Source organism: Gobius niger, assembly GCF_951799975.1.
Source record: "Gobius niger genome assembly, chromosome: 10".
Taxonomy (NCBI): domain Eukaryota; kingdom Metazoa; phylum Chordata; class Actinopteri; order Gobiiformes; family Gobiidae; genus Gobius; species Gobius niger.
Genome location: NC_136861.1, coordinates 29,193,123 through 29,212,498, shown reverse-complemented (window position 1 = coordinate 29,212,498; position 19,376 = coordinate 29,193,123). Strand labels below are relative to the sequence as shown.

The window sequence follows — 19,376 nt, the reverse complement described above, 5'->3', positions numbered from 1 at the left end:
CTTGTAAACTCGGAGATGTCCAGAGAGCTTCAAGTTCAGATGTGAGATGAGAGAATAACCAGTATACCAGTGATGTGAACGTTACTTTTGGTCATAGCCTTCAATATAATGTTATTTTGCATGTTTTGAATGAAACACTAGTGAAGAAGCATTCATGTAACGTTATTAGCTAACTGTTGTAGCATTAGCCGTTATGTTTACACAAAGTTTATTCAGCTGGAACGCTCTCGGGTCGTAAGTCGTAATTTGGGAAAGTGGGAAAAATCACACTAACCAGTTGCCTGGAACACGGCATTAGCATCCCCTTAGCTTTGGGCTAATTAAAGCAGTACTAAGTAACTTGTTTACCTTAATAAATCATTTTCTTAGTTCCTTTGGGGGTAATACAAGTGTTTGGAAGATTGGAGGGTCTTTCATCTCCCCCTGGTGTCTCTTGTCAGAAAACCACAATTGCAACTTGACTGCCACCGGACCGGAGCAAACAATACACACTATTAGAATCACAAAGAAGAAGCTAACAGGCTAACAAATCTAACTGCGGGCTAGCGCCATTTTAAACAGTATTTACAGCCAAGTTTGAGTGAAAAAAAATATTTTCATTGTGTAATTGGATGTACAATATCCCTCTCTCCCTTTGCCTTTTCCTGTCAGCGTAGTATTTACTCTCACGGACAATTAATAAGTTAAAAAATAACAACTTGCTACGACACCTGCAGTTGCGCTTGTGGCCTCTAGGGGCAAGAGTTGCTAAGTACTGCTTTAAGTTAGCTATCTACTTTGCTTGGTTGTTTACATACACTAAGTATTTGATTTCTTTAGTACTTGACTTAATCTCACAACAATACAATAAAGAAGCTTACTATATCAAAAACCAGCGGCAGTAAATCAAAATAAACCTCTGGAACTCAAGATGATTTTGAGAAATATTATCACAGAAATCATAGAGGACTTTAACATTTTTAGAGTTAAACTACTTTGAAAATGTGAGAAATACTGTCAAGTACTTCAAATTTCCAAACAAGCTACGACCTTGTAGTTTCAGAAAATATGTGTCAAGTAAAACTCAACTTACAGGTGGTAGATGGCACGTAGCTTGTAATAGACTGTGGTGAAAGCGCGGTATTGGCTGCCACAGAATCGTGAGACAAATTTTAACATGATTTGATATGATTGCTCCGTCAATAGAACAATTTTGTATTGCCGAAAGTGACAAAGATGAGAGGATGGCGCGCACTTTGGGGATTTCTCACACTGCCGCCTGTAACCACAGCTGACAACTGGAGAGTGATGCTGAACACATTCAGTTAGATAAGACGCGACTTCACTTCTCCCGAGAGATAACTGCCACAATAGCCGCATCCATCAGCACTTGAAATTGTATTGATTGCTGTGTGAATAATCAATAAAGGTGGCCATTGTATCGTAGCAGGGCAGATATTATGTGAGCAAACTAAGAGGTGGGTAAAATTGCCTGAATTGTTCCTTAGGTAAGACTTTACACAGCTACTTGCAGATTGTTTCATGCAGAAGTAAAATATAGTAATTCAAAAAGTACTCAAGTGAGAATGGTACTACTTCTGCATAAAGTAATTGAAGCTACAATATACACAAAACCCCCGAGGTCTTCTAAAAGTGCATTGCGCAACTTTATGTGTAAAAAAAGAAGTTGATGTTAGTGCGTATTTCACCTTTCAGTGACCCAGAGGCTGTATGGGTGGTTAGCTTAGCGTCTTTACTTTTCATCCTGGTGGCCCCAATGATGCTTCAGGATCAATTTTATTTCATGGTTTTCAGGGTTTCTAGTAGGTTTTTGGAATGGAATGTATGCGTAGCCATGGAGACTGTTCAGTCAGCAGTGAAAACGTATTGGTAACCCAAAAAACAATTGATCATGGATGGTAAGTAAAGGTGCTATGCTATGTCACTGAAAGGATAAACACACACTAATAAAAATATATATATTTTTTTTTTTTACAGAAAAAGTTGCAAAGTGCAGCTTTAAAATGTGTAAAATTTCAGTTTTGGTCATGATGTGCCTAGTTTGGTTCCATTTTAGCCTTGTTTTGGTCCTGCTTTAGTACTTGCAATTCATGCGTTTACACAGTTGGATGAAAAACAAATAGAAATTGTGGAAATCACACAATAGTATCATTATCACAGCATTCAAGACAGTTATCGCAGAATATCGCAATGTTTTCCCTATTATTTTGTGAATAGCATACTCCAGAACTAAGCAACTGTTTGTCGAAGTCAATGTCGATGTTGATGTGGAAGTCGATGTCGATGTGGAAGTCGATGTGGAAGTCGAAGTCGATGTGGAAGTCGATATAGAAGTCGAAGTCGATGTGGAAGTCAATGTCGATGTTGATGTGGAAGTCGATGTCGATGTGGAAGTCGATGTCGATGTGGAAGTCGATATAGAAGTCGAAGTCGATGTGGAAGTCGATGTCAACTTCATTTGTATAGCACATGAACCACAAAGCTAGGTTACTATTACAGTTTTGTTTCTTATAGTAAGACAGAAGGTTTAGTTTTACCTGCTTGACTAGTTTCGATCACTTCCTGTGATCTGAGGAAGATCACAGGACACAGAACATCTATGAACCGGGACGAGGGGGCGTAAACCTTATCCCTCACTTGGGATGCCGTCCTGGAGAAGGCGCCAGTCAGTAGAGTGACTGACTGACTGGAAAATCCATGTAAGCTGCCTACGACACGTCACCTCCACCACCAGGTGTCGCTTCTGAGGAAGATCACAGGAAGTGATCGAAACTAGTCAAGCAGGTAAACTAAACCTTCTGTCTTATAAGAAATACAATTGTAATAGTTTTAACCTAAGAAGACAGTATGAACCTTCTACAGACACAAAGCTAGGTGCCCAAAGTGCTTCACATGCAAGGCAAAAACACAGAATGTAAACAATATAAAAATAGAGAGTAAAAACACTCAAGAGTCAAAATGCAGCTCTTCTTGAATCAAACGGCAACGCAAACAGCTGTGTTTTACGGGCGGTTTTAAAACTATTTGAGTGCCGTCTGATTTATGTTCTCGTAGCAACGTTTTGACAGACAGTAGACACTAACCTCAAAAAGTACAACTCCCTCTGTTCACTCCACACACCTCTGGGCCTTTACTTTTGCCTTCTCGTCAGCGCATGAGTCATTTGTGTGTCTGTCTGTGTGCAGGTATGCGGATCCTGGTGACACTGCTGCTGGACACTCTGCCCATGTTGGGGAACGTCCTCCTCCTGTGCTTCTTTGTCTTTTTCATTTTCGGTATCGTGGGGGTGCAGCTGTGGGCGGGGCTGCTGAGAAACCGCTGCTTCTTGGGAGAGGACATCCGGCCGTAAGTACTTGTTCTATAATATGTAAAGGAAATCGATATTTGGGAACATTGTATCACACACTTCTTTTTTGCTGATGAGCATCATTCCAGGCATGTTAGCGTTCCCGTAGCGCTACGGCCATGACTCTCTGACTGACTGGTAAATAGCACGTTGCAGAAAGGTCGCAGTGCTCTGACAGTAAAGTGCTCTCGTCGCGTCAGATGATTAGCCCGCTCGCCCAGACTGATCATATCTTCTCCTGTGATGAAAAAAAAACTCCAGCTCTCTTATCAAGACCCGCAGTTATTATCCCTATGACAGTCAGAGGAGGTTGCGCTCCGCGGAGAAATGGTTCGTCACGAAATGATGAAGGAGAACAAAACGCTCCTGAGTGTTGCCAACATTGCACAGCCAACCGATTCTTGTTTGGATGTACCGGGACGAGCCGTACTGTGATAACGTTGCCGCAGCTGCGCGTGTGACTCCAGGAGATAAAGGTGGTAGTATTTTATTTTATATTTTAATGACTGTGTGCGCGTGCGTCCTTCAAAGCAGTCTGAATCCACACATGTGTTCTCAGCCGCCCACCTAGATGCTACACGTTTAGATTTTTTGAATTGACTAAAATGGATGAGCAAAGGATTTTCTATCTGGCTGTGACAAATGTAATCGCGGCGTAGGTTGTGTGGGGTTTAAGACAGTTAGAACAATACCTTTGTTGCGTATAGGAGCCGGGGAATGGATGGGTTGCCGTGAGGGGAAAAGCTGTTAGAGAGATTTGTGAAACTGCTACAAAAAATTAAGATGAGTTTTCATCACTTTGCAGCTGCTCGGGAAAAAAAAAAAAAACAATATGCAGATGATCGTTGGCATTTTGACAGATGTGCTCGCGCTTTAGTGGCAATGATTTCTGGATGACTTGTTGTGAAACTTGACAAAACAATTTGACAATGTTTGAACTGTGGCATTAAACCTAAAATAACCCCGCCATGGGACCAGGTACCCCATCAATCTAAAACATAGCCTCACCAGCCCGACTACACCTTTGTCCTCTTCTTCGTAAAGCCCGGGATCCAGGCAGATGAACCAATCACAGACGGTCTGTGGGTCCATGTAAAGACATGAAAATAGAACTGATAAAAATCACACAGGCGAACCACTAACCCACTCTTAAACACAAGTGAGAACACTTTTTGGATGTTTTGTGATACTCTTATCTTCATGATTATTATGGATCCCGTTTAGTTTTTACCGCAGCGATAACTATTCTTCCCGGGGTCCAGATAAAACAGGGGCCATGAATTCCATTTCACCAAGGTCCGAATTGAAAAAAAAAAAGTCAAGCACAGGTCCGGAACATATAGGGTTAATTATGGTTATATGAGAATTTTTAAGCCTGTATTAAATCTATTGTGATTTGAAAATAATGCAATTAATTGAATGTGCACATAATATATGTAAAAATATATATGTGTTTCTCTTTGCTCAGTTCAACACACTGAGTCCTGGCTTAGTTGGCTTAGTCCTGGTTTTGTCCTGGTTTAGTCCAGGTTCAGACCTGGTTTAGTTCTGGTTCTGACCTGCTGGCTGCTGATCGCTATTTGAGCATTAGGATCGCGCGTGCATATTTAATTAGGGTGTCCTCACCTTTAAAACTTCAGCGAGCCGTATTTCAGTCATTCCGCAGCCGTTTCTAATAATGTAAAAAGTGTCCAGGAGTTCAGAGGTAGGACTTTCTCTTCCTGTTCATCTGGGCTGTAGTTTACCGCGAAGAAAGAAAGAGAGCACATGCAGCCGCTCGTCTGAGGGGATTCTTGGGTCGGGCCCAAGGCTCCGGTCCGTACAACGTAAACAACATGAGTCACGAAATAGACTTAAAAAGCATTTATTGTTATGTAATGTCTCAATGGACAAACAAAGCCCCAACTTGTTTCAGGCCCTCCCGATGAAGGCCTTTAAAGCTGAAATGCTGAATCTCTGTTTTTGAATGATCTGTTATAAATTTGCATCTGTGACTGAATTGATAAATGGATCTAATCTGAGAAATGAAGTCGTGTCCCAGTCGCTCCTGTAGAAAGTAGGAGGGGCTGGTGGCTGGGCTTTGTAAACATGCGGAAAATTACCATAAATTCCGGACTATTGAGCACACGTGACCATAAGCCGCTCTAACTAAATATTTTTATTTTTTTTTAAAGTTGAAATTACGGTTGTCGCCTGACTGAACCTAGTTAACAGCTGGAGATCGGTCCCCAGATGCTGCACTCTGGATGCCCATGACTCAGAGACAATAGTGTCAGGTCAAAGGTCAAGAGTATACATCCCCTCACCCTTGTATTCATTGTGTTGTCCTCCAGGATGTACAACTTGTCCATGAGTGACTACTACATGGACGAGGACGGGGAGGACAGCCCGTTCATCTGCTCCGCCCCTCGGGAGAACGGGATGCTCCGCTGCCACAACGTGCCCAAGTTCGTTCAGGGCGAGGTGGAGTGCTCGCTGTCCGCCTCCGAAATGGGCGTGGCTAGCGCTAACATGTGCGTTAACTGGAACCAGTACTACAACGTGTGTCGCTCCGGGCAACTTAACCCTCACAAGGGAGCTGTCAACTTCGACAACATCGGCTACGCCTGGATAGCCATATTCCAGGTACGTGCACAAAATCAGCCACTCTTTTGTTCTTGTGAAAGAGATGGGATGAATTTATTTTTGTTTTGTATTTTGGACAGCATAATTATGAGCTAAAAAGAAAAAAAAAAAAAAAAGTCGATAGCATTATATCGGCCCTTTAAAGTTTTGTCATCTCTCTCCAAATGCCTTTCCTCAACCCATTTCCACCACATGCTGTTCGCGAATTGGACTTTTCTCTCGGCCGCTCGCTGATTTGGACTCAGTGGGAGATTGTGACAGACTTTTCTTCCCCCCGCAACACTCTGAAGCCGCCTGCGCCGGGCTGATATGAATCCCAGCCGTCCTAATAGATTTGTCCAAGGCCCGCTAATAGATGTGTCTGTGCGGCTAATGGGCTTTGACTTGCACAACACGGGCGGCTCTCGCAGACGCTTACCTTCAAATTACCTCACAAACATGCAGGACACACGCAATTAGGCTCCGGGGACGACAGGGCAGGCACTCGCCGCCTCAAGAGCGTCTTCGCCACTGCGCACTGACAAAAGTGAACATTTGTGCCAAAACTACAAAGTCGGATGAGAAAACGGCTTTTTTCTTATTTCACTGCTTATTAAAACTGTTGTTCCCACATTCAGCTCGGCTCAATGGTGTGGTCCGGTGGCTCTGAATAGGGCATAGAAAATCTGTAATTAGTGCAAGGCAGCGTGACTTGCTCCAAAATTGCTCAAAATGTCCAAATGTTTTGAATGGTTGAACCTCGATCAAATTATTTGCTTTTTAGAAACATTGTCCATAAGTTTTACTTAAGCATGTAAAACGAGGGCTGGACAGAAAGCTTGGAATACCTTTCAAAGATTCCATGTGTTGCTGTTTTTAAAAAGATATATCAAAGATCTTCTGTAATACTGGAATTATATGAGGATGCTACTGTATAAGTACAGCTTTCTGCAGGTATTTGGTAACAATGTCAAACACATCTTTATCACTAACTTACACTTTGTTGGTCAGAAAATGCAGCATTGATCTTAAAACAGCTGAGCAAAACATCCAGCAGCTTCCATAAGCCCCTCCCACCTCTCATCGTGCTCCCCTTCGCTATGCAACTGTTTCAATAAAAATAAACAAGTGTTTTCTCTTCGCGATGAGAGGATTAAACTTAGCAAGAGATCGAGGGGTGAGGAAAAAATTTCCTGGGTACGTCAGACCTCGGGGGAACTTATTGGGAGCTGAGAATAGCCACCGGAAAAGATTCTAAGATCACTCAAAGATGCGCTAGCAGCACAAAAACGAACTCCAGATATGTTTTTGATGAGAGAACAACTTTGTAACATGGCTGAAAGGGGTTATATTGTGTCAAATTTAGGTCTTTAATCTTTTGACTTGTTAAAGGGACAATGCGGAGTTCAAAAATGTTAAAACTAAGTATTTTCATCCTCTTACATGTTCCGGTAACCAGTAATGTCCTAATGTGTAGAATGAGCCCAGACCCACCACAACTGCCTCTAAAATCCTGCGCTGTCACAAAAAATGGTGTTAATTCGGGTCCGAAGTGCCGTCATACACAAGCTTAGTATAGAAGCTGCAGCTACGTGTAAGACCTGAGGTGGCAGTCATGAGTATAAAATGACCAACTTGCATCTAGTCTCTTTAAATTGTTCAAACTAAAATCTTCATTAACCCCATCGTGAGCTAAACAATGTTCTTGTCCCAATGTTCATGTCCCAATGTTCATAGCCAAAAGCCGGTCCCGCTGTGGTGCGGGTCAGCACTCGCTTGGCCATAATTGCGTTAACGTGACCAAAACAAAAGCACATGTTCACCCCCATGACCCCTTTCCCTCCGCCTCGCGGCGGAGTCTGGTTGGAGAAAAGGTCTGTTGTACATAACTCCGCACTGGCCATGGGTGTTTCTCCACCCCATGTACTTCCCACTTAAATGAAAGTGCGCTCCTACTAAGCTCAAAATGTTGCACTTCAGTAATCCTTCATGCTTCTCTGTCTCCTCTTCCTCACTGAAAACTCAAGCCCAAACTGAAATATGGAAGAATCCATGAAGCTGCTCGAAGTTTTACAGTCTCAACACCTCCACCAAACCTTTTGTCAAACGCTCTCGCCTTCGCAGATTTGCATGTTTTCCCCCCATTGTTTTTAACTTTATTTTGGGTGCTTTTCCTTTTCACCTCAGCAGCAGGCAGGTCTGAACTAAATTTTTTTTTAGACAAATACAAGGGCTGATGTGTTGAAAATTCGTTTAAAAGCCTGATAAAGCTCACTTTCACTCTTGCATTCCTTTCAGAGATATTTGTATTACTACACATACAGTGCTTGCCTTTTGTCATGCTATGAAAAAATAAAAAAACCACAACTTCCAATTCCTCATATAATACTGTTCATTTTGTTTCAGCTTTCTTCTGGTTAGTTCAAAGACATTTTAATTGGTAACGGATTGGCTGCCGAGGTTTCACACCCTCAGCTGCTGAAAACCTCCCAACAAGAGAATTAATCATTTTAAGCGTAAACATTTCCTGACAGAAATAGCATCAGAGGGTAAAAAGAAAAAAAGAGGAGGTGGTACGAAGAGTGAGGAGTGTTAAGTAAGACGTTGAGCTTGTTATCCCCAGCCATACCGCTTGTGCAAATATGAAGCACATGAATTAAAGATTTTGATGCAGCCTGTGCCAAACATCCCTGCCCTTAGCCCCGAAATGAGTTAATTTAGGGCTTTGCTTTGAGACTCCTGCGGGAAATACCGAGGTACTGGGCGCAAGGGCTGTGTAATCGATTGCAATTCACAGACATAGACAGTTCACTTATTGACTTATTGAGGAAGTAGTATATTCCTTGTAAATAACAAAATGTCCTGTCTGCAAAGTATAGCAAAAATATAATATATAGTACAGTAAATATAAACATGTCCTTTGTCATAAACTGTCATTTGTGTAAAACTGTGGTAAAACGATGATCAATGAAGTGAATAGAACAAAAGGATATACAGTATATCAACAGCAACTCAGGAACAGTGGATTCAAATGCACTGAATTGAATCCAATGACTCTGACCACTGTGATGGAAAGTAAAGGCGCCATGCTGACCACTCATACAGCCCCTGGGTCACTACACGTTCAAATAAGAACACATATCAACTTTTTTTTTCACATAAAAGTTGCATCATGCACCTTTAAAGATGATTTTTATGGAAAAAAATAATCTGTAATCTGTAAACCTACTTTGTTGCGGTCACACCTTGAAATCATCAACTCCGTCACGCCATTATTACACATTTTTTTGAAACCATACTGGACCGAATGATAATGGATTTGAGAAGCGTTGACTATGACCAGATGGCAACTAGCTTCATTGCTAGTGATTATAAGAAAAATAGTTGCAATTTTAACACCATCAGCCGCCAACTCAGATTTGAAGTGCGACGAAGTTGACAAAACCACCACAAACTCTTCTTCTTCTCTCACTTGTGCCTGTGTTATTTATTTTCAAATGTGGAAACGGTTTTAAAGCCATTTCAGGGCATTTTTCAAGGCCGTGGGAACCCAGGGTGCTGAGGGTGCTGCACTGCCCCCTGGTGGATGATATGCGCATTACAATAAAAGAAATAACACAGAAAAAGCTTTTTTGTCCCTCAGCATCTCCAAACGGAAATATGTTCTCACGGCTCTGGCGTTTTTGACAAATAATGTGACGGAGTTGACATTTTAGCGTGACGGTGCTCACAATGATTTGCAATGATTTGCAGTGTTTTAATATTTTTCTTTTAAACATAAATATGGATCATGTGTTCTCACTTGTGTCCTTAATAAAGATTGAATGAATGACAATGAAGGATTAAAGTATTCAATTGGCAATGTTTAAAATGCAAACGTTTTTTTTTCTTTTTTAGTAGTAGTAGATCTCTCTCTCTCTCCTTAGAAGGCTTTTCAAAAAGAGGATTTTTCAAGTCCCACACAAATGCATGCAATTCTTGTTCCCCTAAAAATGGTCAGCCCTTCAATAGGCTGTGTGCGCTGAACGGGACACACTCCTTTCACACACATAACATGCCGCGCTTCGGTATGAAAGCCGCGTACTTGCCTGTAGTATTTATTCAGTCCAGGGCCGTGTCACGCCGGAGAAGGTGCGACGGTGGCATTGACTGAACAAAGCACATTCAGGTCAAAGCATCCCCTACCGCTCATCTGCATACGCCGTTACATGAAAGCAGTGAAGCGGGCCCCACGGGTTCTCTCCCGCACTCAGACATGATCGCACCGCGTTACAGAAAGCCTTTCTCCAGGCGACCAACACGGGCACTTAACAACCCCCTCTGTCTGCCGCGCTCTTGTGTCGACTGTGTGCGCTGGGGTGTTGGGATTGTACATTTTGATTTTGTTTTTGTCTCTTTTCCCAGGTCATTACTCTGGAGGGATGGGTAGATATCATGTACTATGTCATGGACGCTCACTCCTTCTACAATTTTATATATTTTATACTTCTTATAATCGTAAGTATCTCGTTTTACTTTCCTCAGTAAAGTTACCTTGTCATGTGCATGCGCTTGTTGAAGACCCATTTGTTTGAATGACGTGTATGTAGAAAGTGCAGTGGGTGAGTGACCGCACCACTATTATAATTACCAAGGTTCTATTCTCTGTCCTATGGGTGCAGGTAAGAATGACAAGCTTGAGTTCAGTAATGACATAAAGAGGGGGCAAAGAAGTTTCAATGGAAAGGCCTTTAGAGCAAGGAACCTGTAAACCATTTCCCATTTGGCTTCAGCGGCTGACAGCGATGCTACGTCCATGTTTTTCACAGTCTATGTGCCGGTATGGTACTTGAACTTCTTCAGGTGGTAAAGTAGTAAAGTAACTTGTTTACCTTAATAAATCCTTTCCGTAGTCCCTCTGGGGGCAATACAAGTGTTAATGGGATCATTCGGGGGTCTTTAATTTCCCGCTGGTGTCTCTGGCCAGAAAACCACAATTGCAACTTAGTTGCCTCCGGGCCGGAGACCCTGATACACTGTAATAGAATCACGAAGAAGAAGCTAAAAGGCTAACTGTGGGCTAGCGCCACTTAGACAGTATTTACAGCCAAGTTTGAGTGAAAAAAAATGTCTCCATTGTCTAATTGGATGTACAATATCCCTCTCTCCCTTTGTTTTTTCTGTCAGCGTAGTATTTACTCTCACAGACAAATAATGAGTAAAGAAACGCAACATGCTGCAGTGCAGGTGTCCCTATACCAGATTGATTTTTTGTAGTAGTAGTGGAACAAAGTTTGTTTTGTCCTCCTCCAGTACATTGTACACTCAGATAATTGTGGAAAAAAAGCTGTGCATCTAATTAGTATTCTATAGTTTTCTTCAGCTAAAGTATTTGTGTCAATTTCATGGCTTTGCAGGCTAGTTTTGTAGTATTTCTATAACAGTGATCCTGAAAAGTGACTCTGCAAGTTGTGAAACATAGCTATAAATGAAGAATTGGGACTTTTTAAATGTGTTTGGAAAGTTAACAGTAGTGCAGTTGTCTCATGATCGGAAGGCCGGGGGTTCGAATCCCAGCTCCTGAAGATACACACTGTTGTTGTGTCCTTGGGCAAGACACTTCCCCCTCCTTGCCTCCAGTGTTTGCGTACATTGGTGTATGAATAAGAGTGTGAATGGGTGACTGGTTCCTTGCTGTAAAGCACTTTGGGCTGAATGAAGGTAGAAAAGTGCTATATAAGTTGAGACCGTTTACCAATGAGGCTGAATCACAACTGACAGTTAAATGTGCACGTGCCCCCTTTGTAAACCAAAAAAAATCATGTAAAGGGTCTTTAAGTTAGGTATTTTTCTGGTTAAGACTTGGATAACATCCTGTTTAGACATACTTTTGGTTATTTTAGACCCTTTATTATCTTCAATGTTTACTCCAGACTGGATCTTGATCTAGGTCAGATTGTACTTGGAAGGTCAAATGTTCCACGAGGTGGTATTGTGGTGTGAAAAGTTTGAGAACCACTGTTCCGGTTTCAACCCAACCATCCAAATCTTACAGCTGGTTAAAACGCCTCCAGATAGGTAGTACTGCCGGGTCCCCACGGGTTCTGACTGGCTGCCCCGAGGCTGCAGTTGAAGGACAGGGTTAAATGCAAAGATCTTCCCATGGCACATTAAACCTGACAAGAAAAGGTACTTCAAGAAAAACACCGGCAAAAAAAAAAAACAACAACAACAAAGCCCCACGCTTCAAAACAGAGGTGGGAGAGTTTGCCTTTTTACTGTTAGTCTTTTGTTTACAAAGGAGGTCTCTTATCATAAGGAAATTAGTGCAAAGAAAATGAAGACAGGAAGAGAATGAAGACAGGAAGAGAAAGACTTAATAATGAAAAAGTGAAATATTAAAATAAAGGGAGGAGGGTGAAATATGGAAAGTGCTTAAAATCCAATCCTTTATTGCATTTCTGATTAAAACACATGTGCAAGATCAAATGGGGCAGCTGATAGATGTCTTTAATTTCCTGTTAAGAATACATTAAGAAATGAAAGATGAAATGATGATGATAAGCAGTTGTTATCATTGATCCATTTAGAGGCTACGGCGTGTAATATTTATTCAGGAACTTGTTTTCTTGCTCGAGTAAATCGATTGGGTTCAGCTTCTCTGCACAAAACCAGTCGAGTTGTCAGCGCGGAGTCAAGATCTGAGTCCCATGGATGCTGAAACATTGAGGAGCGCAGCTGGGTCAAGCTGACAAAAAACTCATGTGATTTGAGCCGGTGTTGCATATTTTAGAAAAGTATAGGACCTATCAGGTGATCTTAGCTTTAGGTCAATATTCCAGATATCCTTTTTAAGTTGTCTTTTAACGTGCAACTCTTTCCATTAAAAGCACGTTGTCCACTTGTCAGGGAGTGTGCCCCTCTTCTGTCTGGCGGCGGCCCATCTGACCCGTGTGAATTGAGGTGCTGTGGCCCTGAGCGGGACCCAGCTGCACGAGCTGACTCACTCCTGTCACAGCGCACCTGAGACTATAGTCACGATGCACCCTGCGGTCCTGTACTACTCCGTGATGCCTGCCGTGTCAGTGGAAGGGAATTGGTTTCTGTCACATTAACTTGTCACTGTCGCCTATAGTATAGAGGACGTCTCATTCAAAAGATAATTGCTATAACAGGGGTTCCAATTATTTATCACGTTAGACTCTTGCAAAGGTTTGATTGTATTCCATTTGTTTTCTTATTCCATGTATTTCCAATGAGGGCTATTATCGGCGTATACAGTATGAATAATAAGTCTAAAAAACAAAACGTCGATCAGCAGCCTCTCGTGGCTTTCATTTACAAATTGGGTGCACAAAAATACCTCATTATTAGTCATTTCATCGGTGACCATGTGATTCAACACTATTGAGGATACAATGAACTTAGACATAAAGCCTTTTGTAGATCAGTGTTTCTCAGCTCGTGGGTCGCGACCCAAAAGAACCGTTTTCAGCGGGCAAGCCTTTCCCAGAAAACATTCCTGATACAGTAAAAGAATCACGACTTGAGTCTGTTCAAATGACTGCCAGGTTGTTTTTATAACAACATCAGCTGTTGTTTGCTCATTTAAAGCTTATTCAACAAGTCAAAGTCGTATTTGGGTCACGGCTTGTCATCCCGAGAGCCACTGGTCATACTTTTCACTTTTTTTTTTCTTGAATTGTCGGTTATGTGTGAGATGTCATAACATAATGGCAGTAAGCATTTCATCACGGCTACGGCAGCAGTCTGTTGCATAGCGACATGATGCTAACTTCCAAGGGCAATGACTGTTTCCCTGTTCTCGTTTCATTATATAAAGAGTTACGCCGTGTCTTGCTGAAGCAAATACATATTTAAACAGTTCATGGCAGAAAACATGAAGCTGTTGGATAATTACTTATAATATATTAAAATCTTTACGCTGGATGTAAATACACTTCACCAGAAATGTATATGTTTAGGAATTTCAGTGTTTTAGCCTCGAAGCTAATGGCTAACATTAACAATAGAGTTCAGGAATGTGATGTCATATCGCTGAGCATTATGGGATTAGCAGCAAATGTAAACTAATGGATATTTTAAGTTAAAATACTGGAGTTTTTGTTCACATGAAAACACTTGGACACTACAGTGTGTTGGATGTATTTACCAGCAGTAACTCAGCAGCTAACGGTGTCATTCCATGGCTATTTTCTCCACTTGTTTTACTGTTTTTAGCTAATGTTAGTCTGTGGAGATGTATGCTAACAGCTGCAAAGATGGCGGATCTCCATGATAACAGTGGAATTTCCCAAACTCTCTTGGTGAAATAGCACCACTTTCTGAACAAAGTTTTATGAAACATGCTCGGCTTAACGTTTACTCAAGTTTTCTTCTGTTTATTCAACCTTACTTCATTTTTAATTTACATAAAAATGTGGACAGAGAGTAGTTGCTACTCTACACTGGCTAACAGGAAGTTAGCCAAAAACATGTGTCACTTTTTATGTAACATCTTTGATCTGTGCATCTGTTTCCAGGTGGGTTCTTTCTTCATGATTAACTTGTGCCTGGTGGTCATCGCGACCCAGTTTTCTGAGACGAAGCAGCGCGAGAATGCTCTGATGAGAGAGCAGCGCGCCCGCTACATGTCCAACGACTCCACGCTGGCCAGCTACAGTGAGCCGGGCTCCTGTTACGAGGAGATGCTGCGCTACATCAGCCACCTTTACCGAAAGCTAACGCGCCGGCTGCAGAGAATATACTCGGGCTGGCACAGGTCTGTTTTACACTTCAAACACGGGGAACACTGCCAGTTACGCTGTTGTTAAATCGCCTATTATTTTAGTCTCACCGTATCACTGTGTCACTGTTAGCCAAAAAAAAATGCAACAAAGCATTTAAGCCTAAACAGAGGCATAGTAGAAAAATCACAGAACTGTTAGAGGAAGTGTAATGATGTTACAGGATGGCAACAGAAGCCAGATGAGAGTCACTTCTCCTTGTTATTTGTCATTGTTCGTTGATCCTGTTCAGCTGATGCAATATTCATACTGCAAGTGTCTGCTGAGAAGAATGCTTTCAATTTTCCTTACAAATATAAAATGATCTATTACTTTACTGTAGCGTTTATTTTGTTTTTCATTCATTCATTTATTTCACGCAGGTAGCACAAACGACAACACACAGCATGTAAATATGATGACCAACTCTGCCCAAAAGGCTTATTAAATCCCACTCCCAGTTCTTATTTAGTAATACTGACATAAAGAACTTCACTGTTACTTTGTTCAGAGATGTATATACAGATGTTACACAGGTAGCAAATAATTGCTAGTTTGCAACAACAACTGATCCCAACATGGTGAGAAGAATGAACAATTCCAGCGTTGCGTTTTTCTCATATCAGCGCCGCCTTTTGCCTGCTTCAGCTAAAACAGGTTTGTTAGCCCTCAGGCTTCCTGCTAAATGGATTTTTTTCCCCCTGCAATAAAAAGTGTAGCATTATTACATCCATAACAAACCTTTTGATGATGAGACAGACTTAAATACTTATCCTTCATGACATAATAGACCTAAGAAACAAAGACAGGTGCCAAATCTCTTTTTGTTATGTTATGTACTAAAAGGCATTAGTGTGTGGCCCTAAAAGGTGCATTATGGATTTTTTGATGGATGGAACGTATGCGCATATATATATATATATATATATATATATATATATATATATATATATATATATATATATATATATATATATATATATATATATATATATATTTGTAGAGAGAGATGGTTCCATCAGCAGTAGCCTGGCCTTAGCCATTCGCAAATTCCGGTGAATTATAATATCCCTACATGTACGTCTGGGTCTGATCTCAGTGGCCGCATTACATCGGTTGAATTTCAACCTACCATTCAGCGAGCGGGGGAGGCGGGTGTTGTAGGTGACGTATTTACTGGTTGTCGTTTGTAATGGAAGCTCTTCAATCCGTTCTGGCTCGGCTCCCAAATAGCCAGAAATTAAAATTGAAGCCTTGTGCAAGGAATGCCCCCAAGAGTTATGATGGCTGCTTCACTCACTCGGGCGCATTACATACGTCACGACCAAACGCAAAAATCAGATCCAATCATTTCAAAGAGTGGGAGGGGTGAACTCCCACTCAGTTCCAGACCCTTGTACAAAACGCAGTGAGTACGAGGGTATGGTAAAACACGGCTACATCAGCAGAGAAAACTGAGAAACCTTAAAAAGACGCCACCGTGATAGAAAGTATAGGCGCCATGCTAACTACCCATAGCAGGGGTCACTAAAAGGTCAAATACGCACTAATATAGTTTTTTTTTTTTTTTTTTTTGCATAAACGCATGTCCTTTAGTGCACATTTAATCTGTTACCTGCCGTCGCCCCTGATCAGGGGGTTAGGTCTAGGGCTAAGGTTAGGGTTAGTTAACCCTAATCAGGATATGATTTGAGTTCAGAACGGAAATGTAATCTAAGTTGTGTTTCACTCACACAGATCTCGCACATATGTTTTGAAACTAGAAGGTCTTGGATTTCAAATTAGGTATTTGATTAGATTTTCTGCTAACTTAACTTTTGCCAGCCTAAGTGAAAGCATCAGACTTCAAAACATTCACAATTACTACTCATTTGTCTTCCAGTAAAAGACGTAAAAAAGTCAACCCAAACGGCAGTGGAGGGGGTAACGGCGGCGGTAACGGCCACAGCTCCAGTCGCGGCACCGGAGCCTCCGGCCCCAACAACGCCGTGTGGCTCAGACCCATCCACAGCCTCCTGCAGACGCACCAGCACCAGCACTGTCGCCTCAGCAACGGCGGGCAGCACACGCTCAAGCCCGAGCACGGCGAGCACACCGCGGCCGAGCGCTGCCTGGAGACCGGCGAGGAGCTGGAGATGAAGTCCCTGCCCCTGCGCAGAGGGAACGTCAACGGCGGGCGCAGCTCCTCCGTGACGCCGCGCATGGGGGCGCTCCTGGGTCGGCTGAACGGAGGCATGAACTACCCCACCATCCTGCCCTCGTTCGTGTGCAGCTACCGGAGCAAGAGCCCGTCCCCGCACACCCGCAGCCCCGAGCAGAGGCACTCCCACCAGCCGGGCTCCGAGCACACCGAGACCCTCAACAAGCTCTACACGCTCATGGGACAGCACAGTAAGCCACGTTACACACGACAGCTTTCATGGACTGGTGACCATGTCAGAGTTAGACAAAATACAGTAGAAGCGTCAGAAGGTAGTCACAAGGCTCCAGTGGACATTTTTGCCTTTCACTGCTCTGTGGGGATGGGGTGAGCTGTGCTTCCCGATAACATAGATACAGACGGCATCTCTGCAATTGCCCATATATGGTTATGTTTGAAAACAGTTAAGGGGGAAAACAATTTTGATTTTTTTTTTAACTTTCTCTAATTACTCAAAAACTACTTTAAGAAACGCTGAATTATGAATATAGTTTTCTACTAAATAAAGATAAAAAGACATGGTCTGGAGCAAACGCGAGAATGCTAACATAATGCTACATGTTAGCATCGGGCTAATGCCAATGGTTAGCTAGCGCTAGCTACAACTGCCGTTTTTTCACTTCTACTGAACAATCTGCTGGGAGAAAACATCCATATGGACCCGATTTACACTTGACTTTATTTTTATGTGATAAATAAATTTATATTCCACCAGAAAATGTCTAAAAAGACTGAAAAATTGTGTTTCCTAAAAGATTCTATTTTCCCCCTCGGCGGCCCCCCCTTCTATGACGAGATGCCGTCTGTATCTATAGGACCATGGGCAAGACTATGAGGAAATAGAACTCATAGTAATGTGGGTAAAACAGGGAAGTCGTGACTTTGAATTGCCATTGGCACAGCGCCACCTACTGTTCTGAGAGTGTGCATCGTTTGGCTGTTGTAATGTAGTTGAATAAAAGTCAACTTTGTTACTGACCACCTCAGCAAACGTGTATGAATGACTAAAAGCAAGATTGTAGCATGGTAGAAAGCGGTCAAAGTCTATTTTATGTAACGCCGCCCTCCATTTAACCTCTTCTCCCCCTTTAACCAAGCACATTTCTCTATTTCGGCTTTACCCAAATCCAAAAGCTTCTTGAAAAACAGCACCAAAATAGAGACAGAAATGAAAATGCCGCAAAACAGGCAACAAAAAAGCAAAAACATAAACCAAAAAATTCAAAACGCAACAAAACAGGCGACAATAAAGCGACAAAAGTGCAACAAAAAAGTGACAACAACATGAGGAAAAATCTAGGTCTTAGCTTTCAAATGAGGAATTACACTGGCCTATAGGCTGAGAGGCTTTTAGATTTGGGTACAGACGACCTGGAGGAAATGCACTCTGCTCAAATGGGGGTTATGCATCTTTATCATATCGTAGTTGTAGTGGGACAACCAAGCAGTTTTCTATAATCCCAGATATCAAAATAATATTTTTCCTATCTGTGATTGATATCAGTATATTCGCTACCCCAGGAACCTCACACTCGTACATTATCAAACCATAATTCATCACGTTATTCTAAGTATCCGCTTGCCATATTGAGGACTGAGGAAACTGCTCAGTTTGTATTCGTTTCTCACAGAGATCTTTTTCCCCCGTTGAAAAGTAAATCCTTTCCCGATAAACTTCTCCCCGCCAGCATTCCTTCCTCTCTCTGTGTAATTGTTGTAAGGTTCTGACCCGGAGGTGCCTGTGGATAAAGTGCCCGTGTGTGAGTGTGTGAGTGTGTGTGAGCAGCTTTAGCGCAGGCTCGCAGTCCTGACAGGAAATCCATGTCTCCAGTGTAGCAGCGCAAAGAACTGGATCAAGGGGCGGGACGGAGCAGTCAGGGCAGGTGTTGGAGGGTTATGTTGAGAACGGAGATGGTCAGTGCGGAACGATAACAACAAACAAAGGCTGGATGGCGTCCTGACGGGTGCTGTCCGGTTCTTCAGTTCTGGGGTCTCATTTATAAAGCTCATGTACGGACGAAAGGAGGCCTAACCCTTCCATACGAACGGTTCTGCGTCAAAGGTAGTATTTATAGAAATCCCTCTCATGTTTAGGTAAATCTCATTCATAGGAGATTATGTGGTGCTGCACGTACGGAGAGTTTCATATATCCCATTTTTCTCACGGACAGTTTTATAAATGAGACCCCTGGTTCGGGAAATGGCTCTTCAATGGGTGCGGGATCACACACAACGCTGGCTCTTTATTGAGTTTATTCAAGATGTTAACCTTTTAATGGATATTGCCTGAGAGCTTCACCCAAAGCTTTTTGAAAACCTTTGAAACTGTGTAATTAATAAACAACAAAAAAGCGGCAAAAATGTGACAAAAAAGAGATGAAAATGTGACGAAAGAGACAAAAGTGTGACAAAAAAAAGGGACCAACAACCAAGTCGGTTCCATTAATGCAGTCCCTGGAGC

General features: G+C 42.2%; 1 protein-coding gene across 3 annotated transcripts in view; it reads left to right on the top strand.

Annotated features, from left to right (window-relative positions):
- The window catches only part of cacna1ha (calcium channel, voltage-dependent, T type, alpha 1H subunit a), a 182,240-nt gene that overhangs the window by 106,947 nt on the left and 55,917 nt on the right, over positions 1-19,376 (top strand). For all 3 annotated transcript variants that reach the window (XM_079564002.1, XM_079564001.1, XM_079564003.1), the window contains exons 6-10: positions 3,186-3,345; positions 5,680-5,971; positions 10,355-10,447; positions 14,473-14,711; positions 16,598-17,106. In XM_079564002.1, the coding sequence (XP_079420128.1) occupies positions 3,186-3,345; positions 5,680-5,971; positions 10,355-10,447; positions 14,473-14,711; positions 16,598-17,106 (1,293 nt within the window). The remainder of the gene's footprint in view (positions 1-3,185; positions 3,346-5,679; positions 5,972-10,354; positions 10,448-14,472; positions 14,712-16,597; positions 17,107-19,376) is intronic.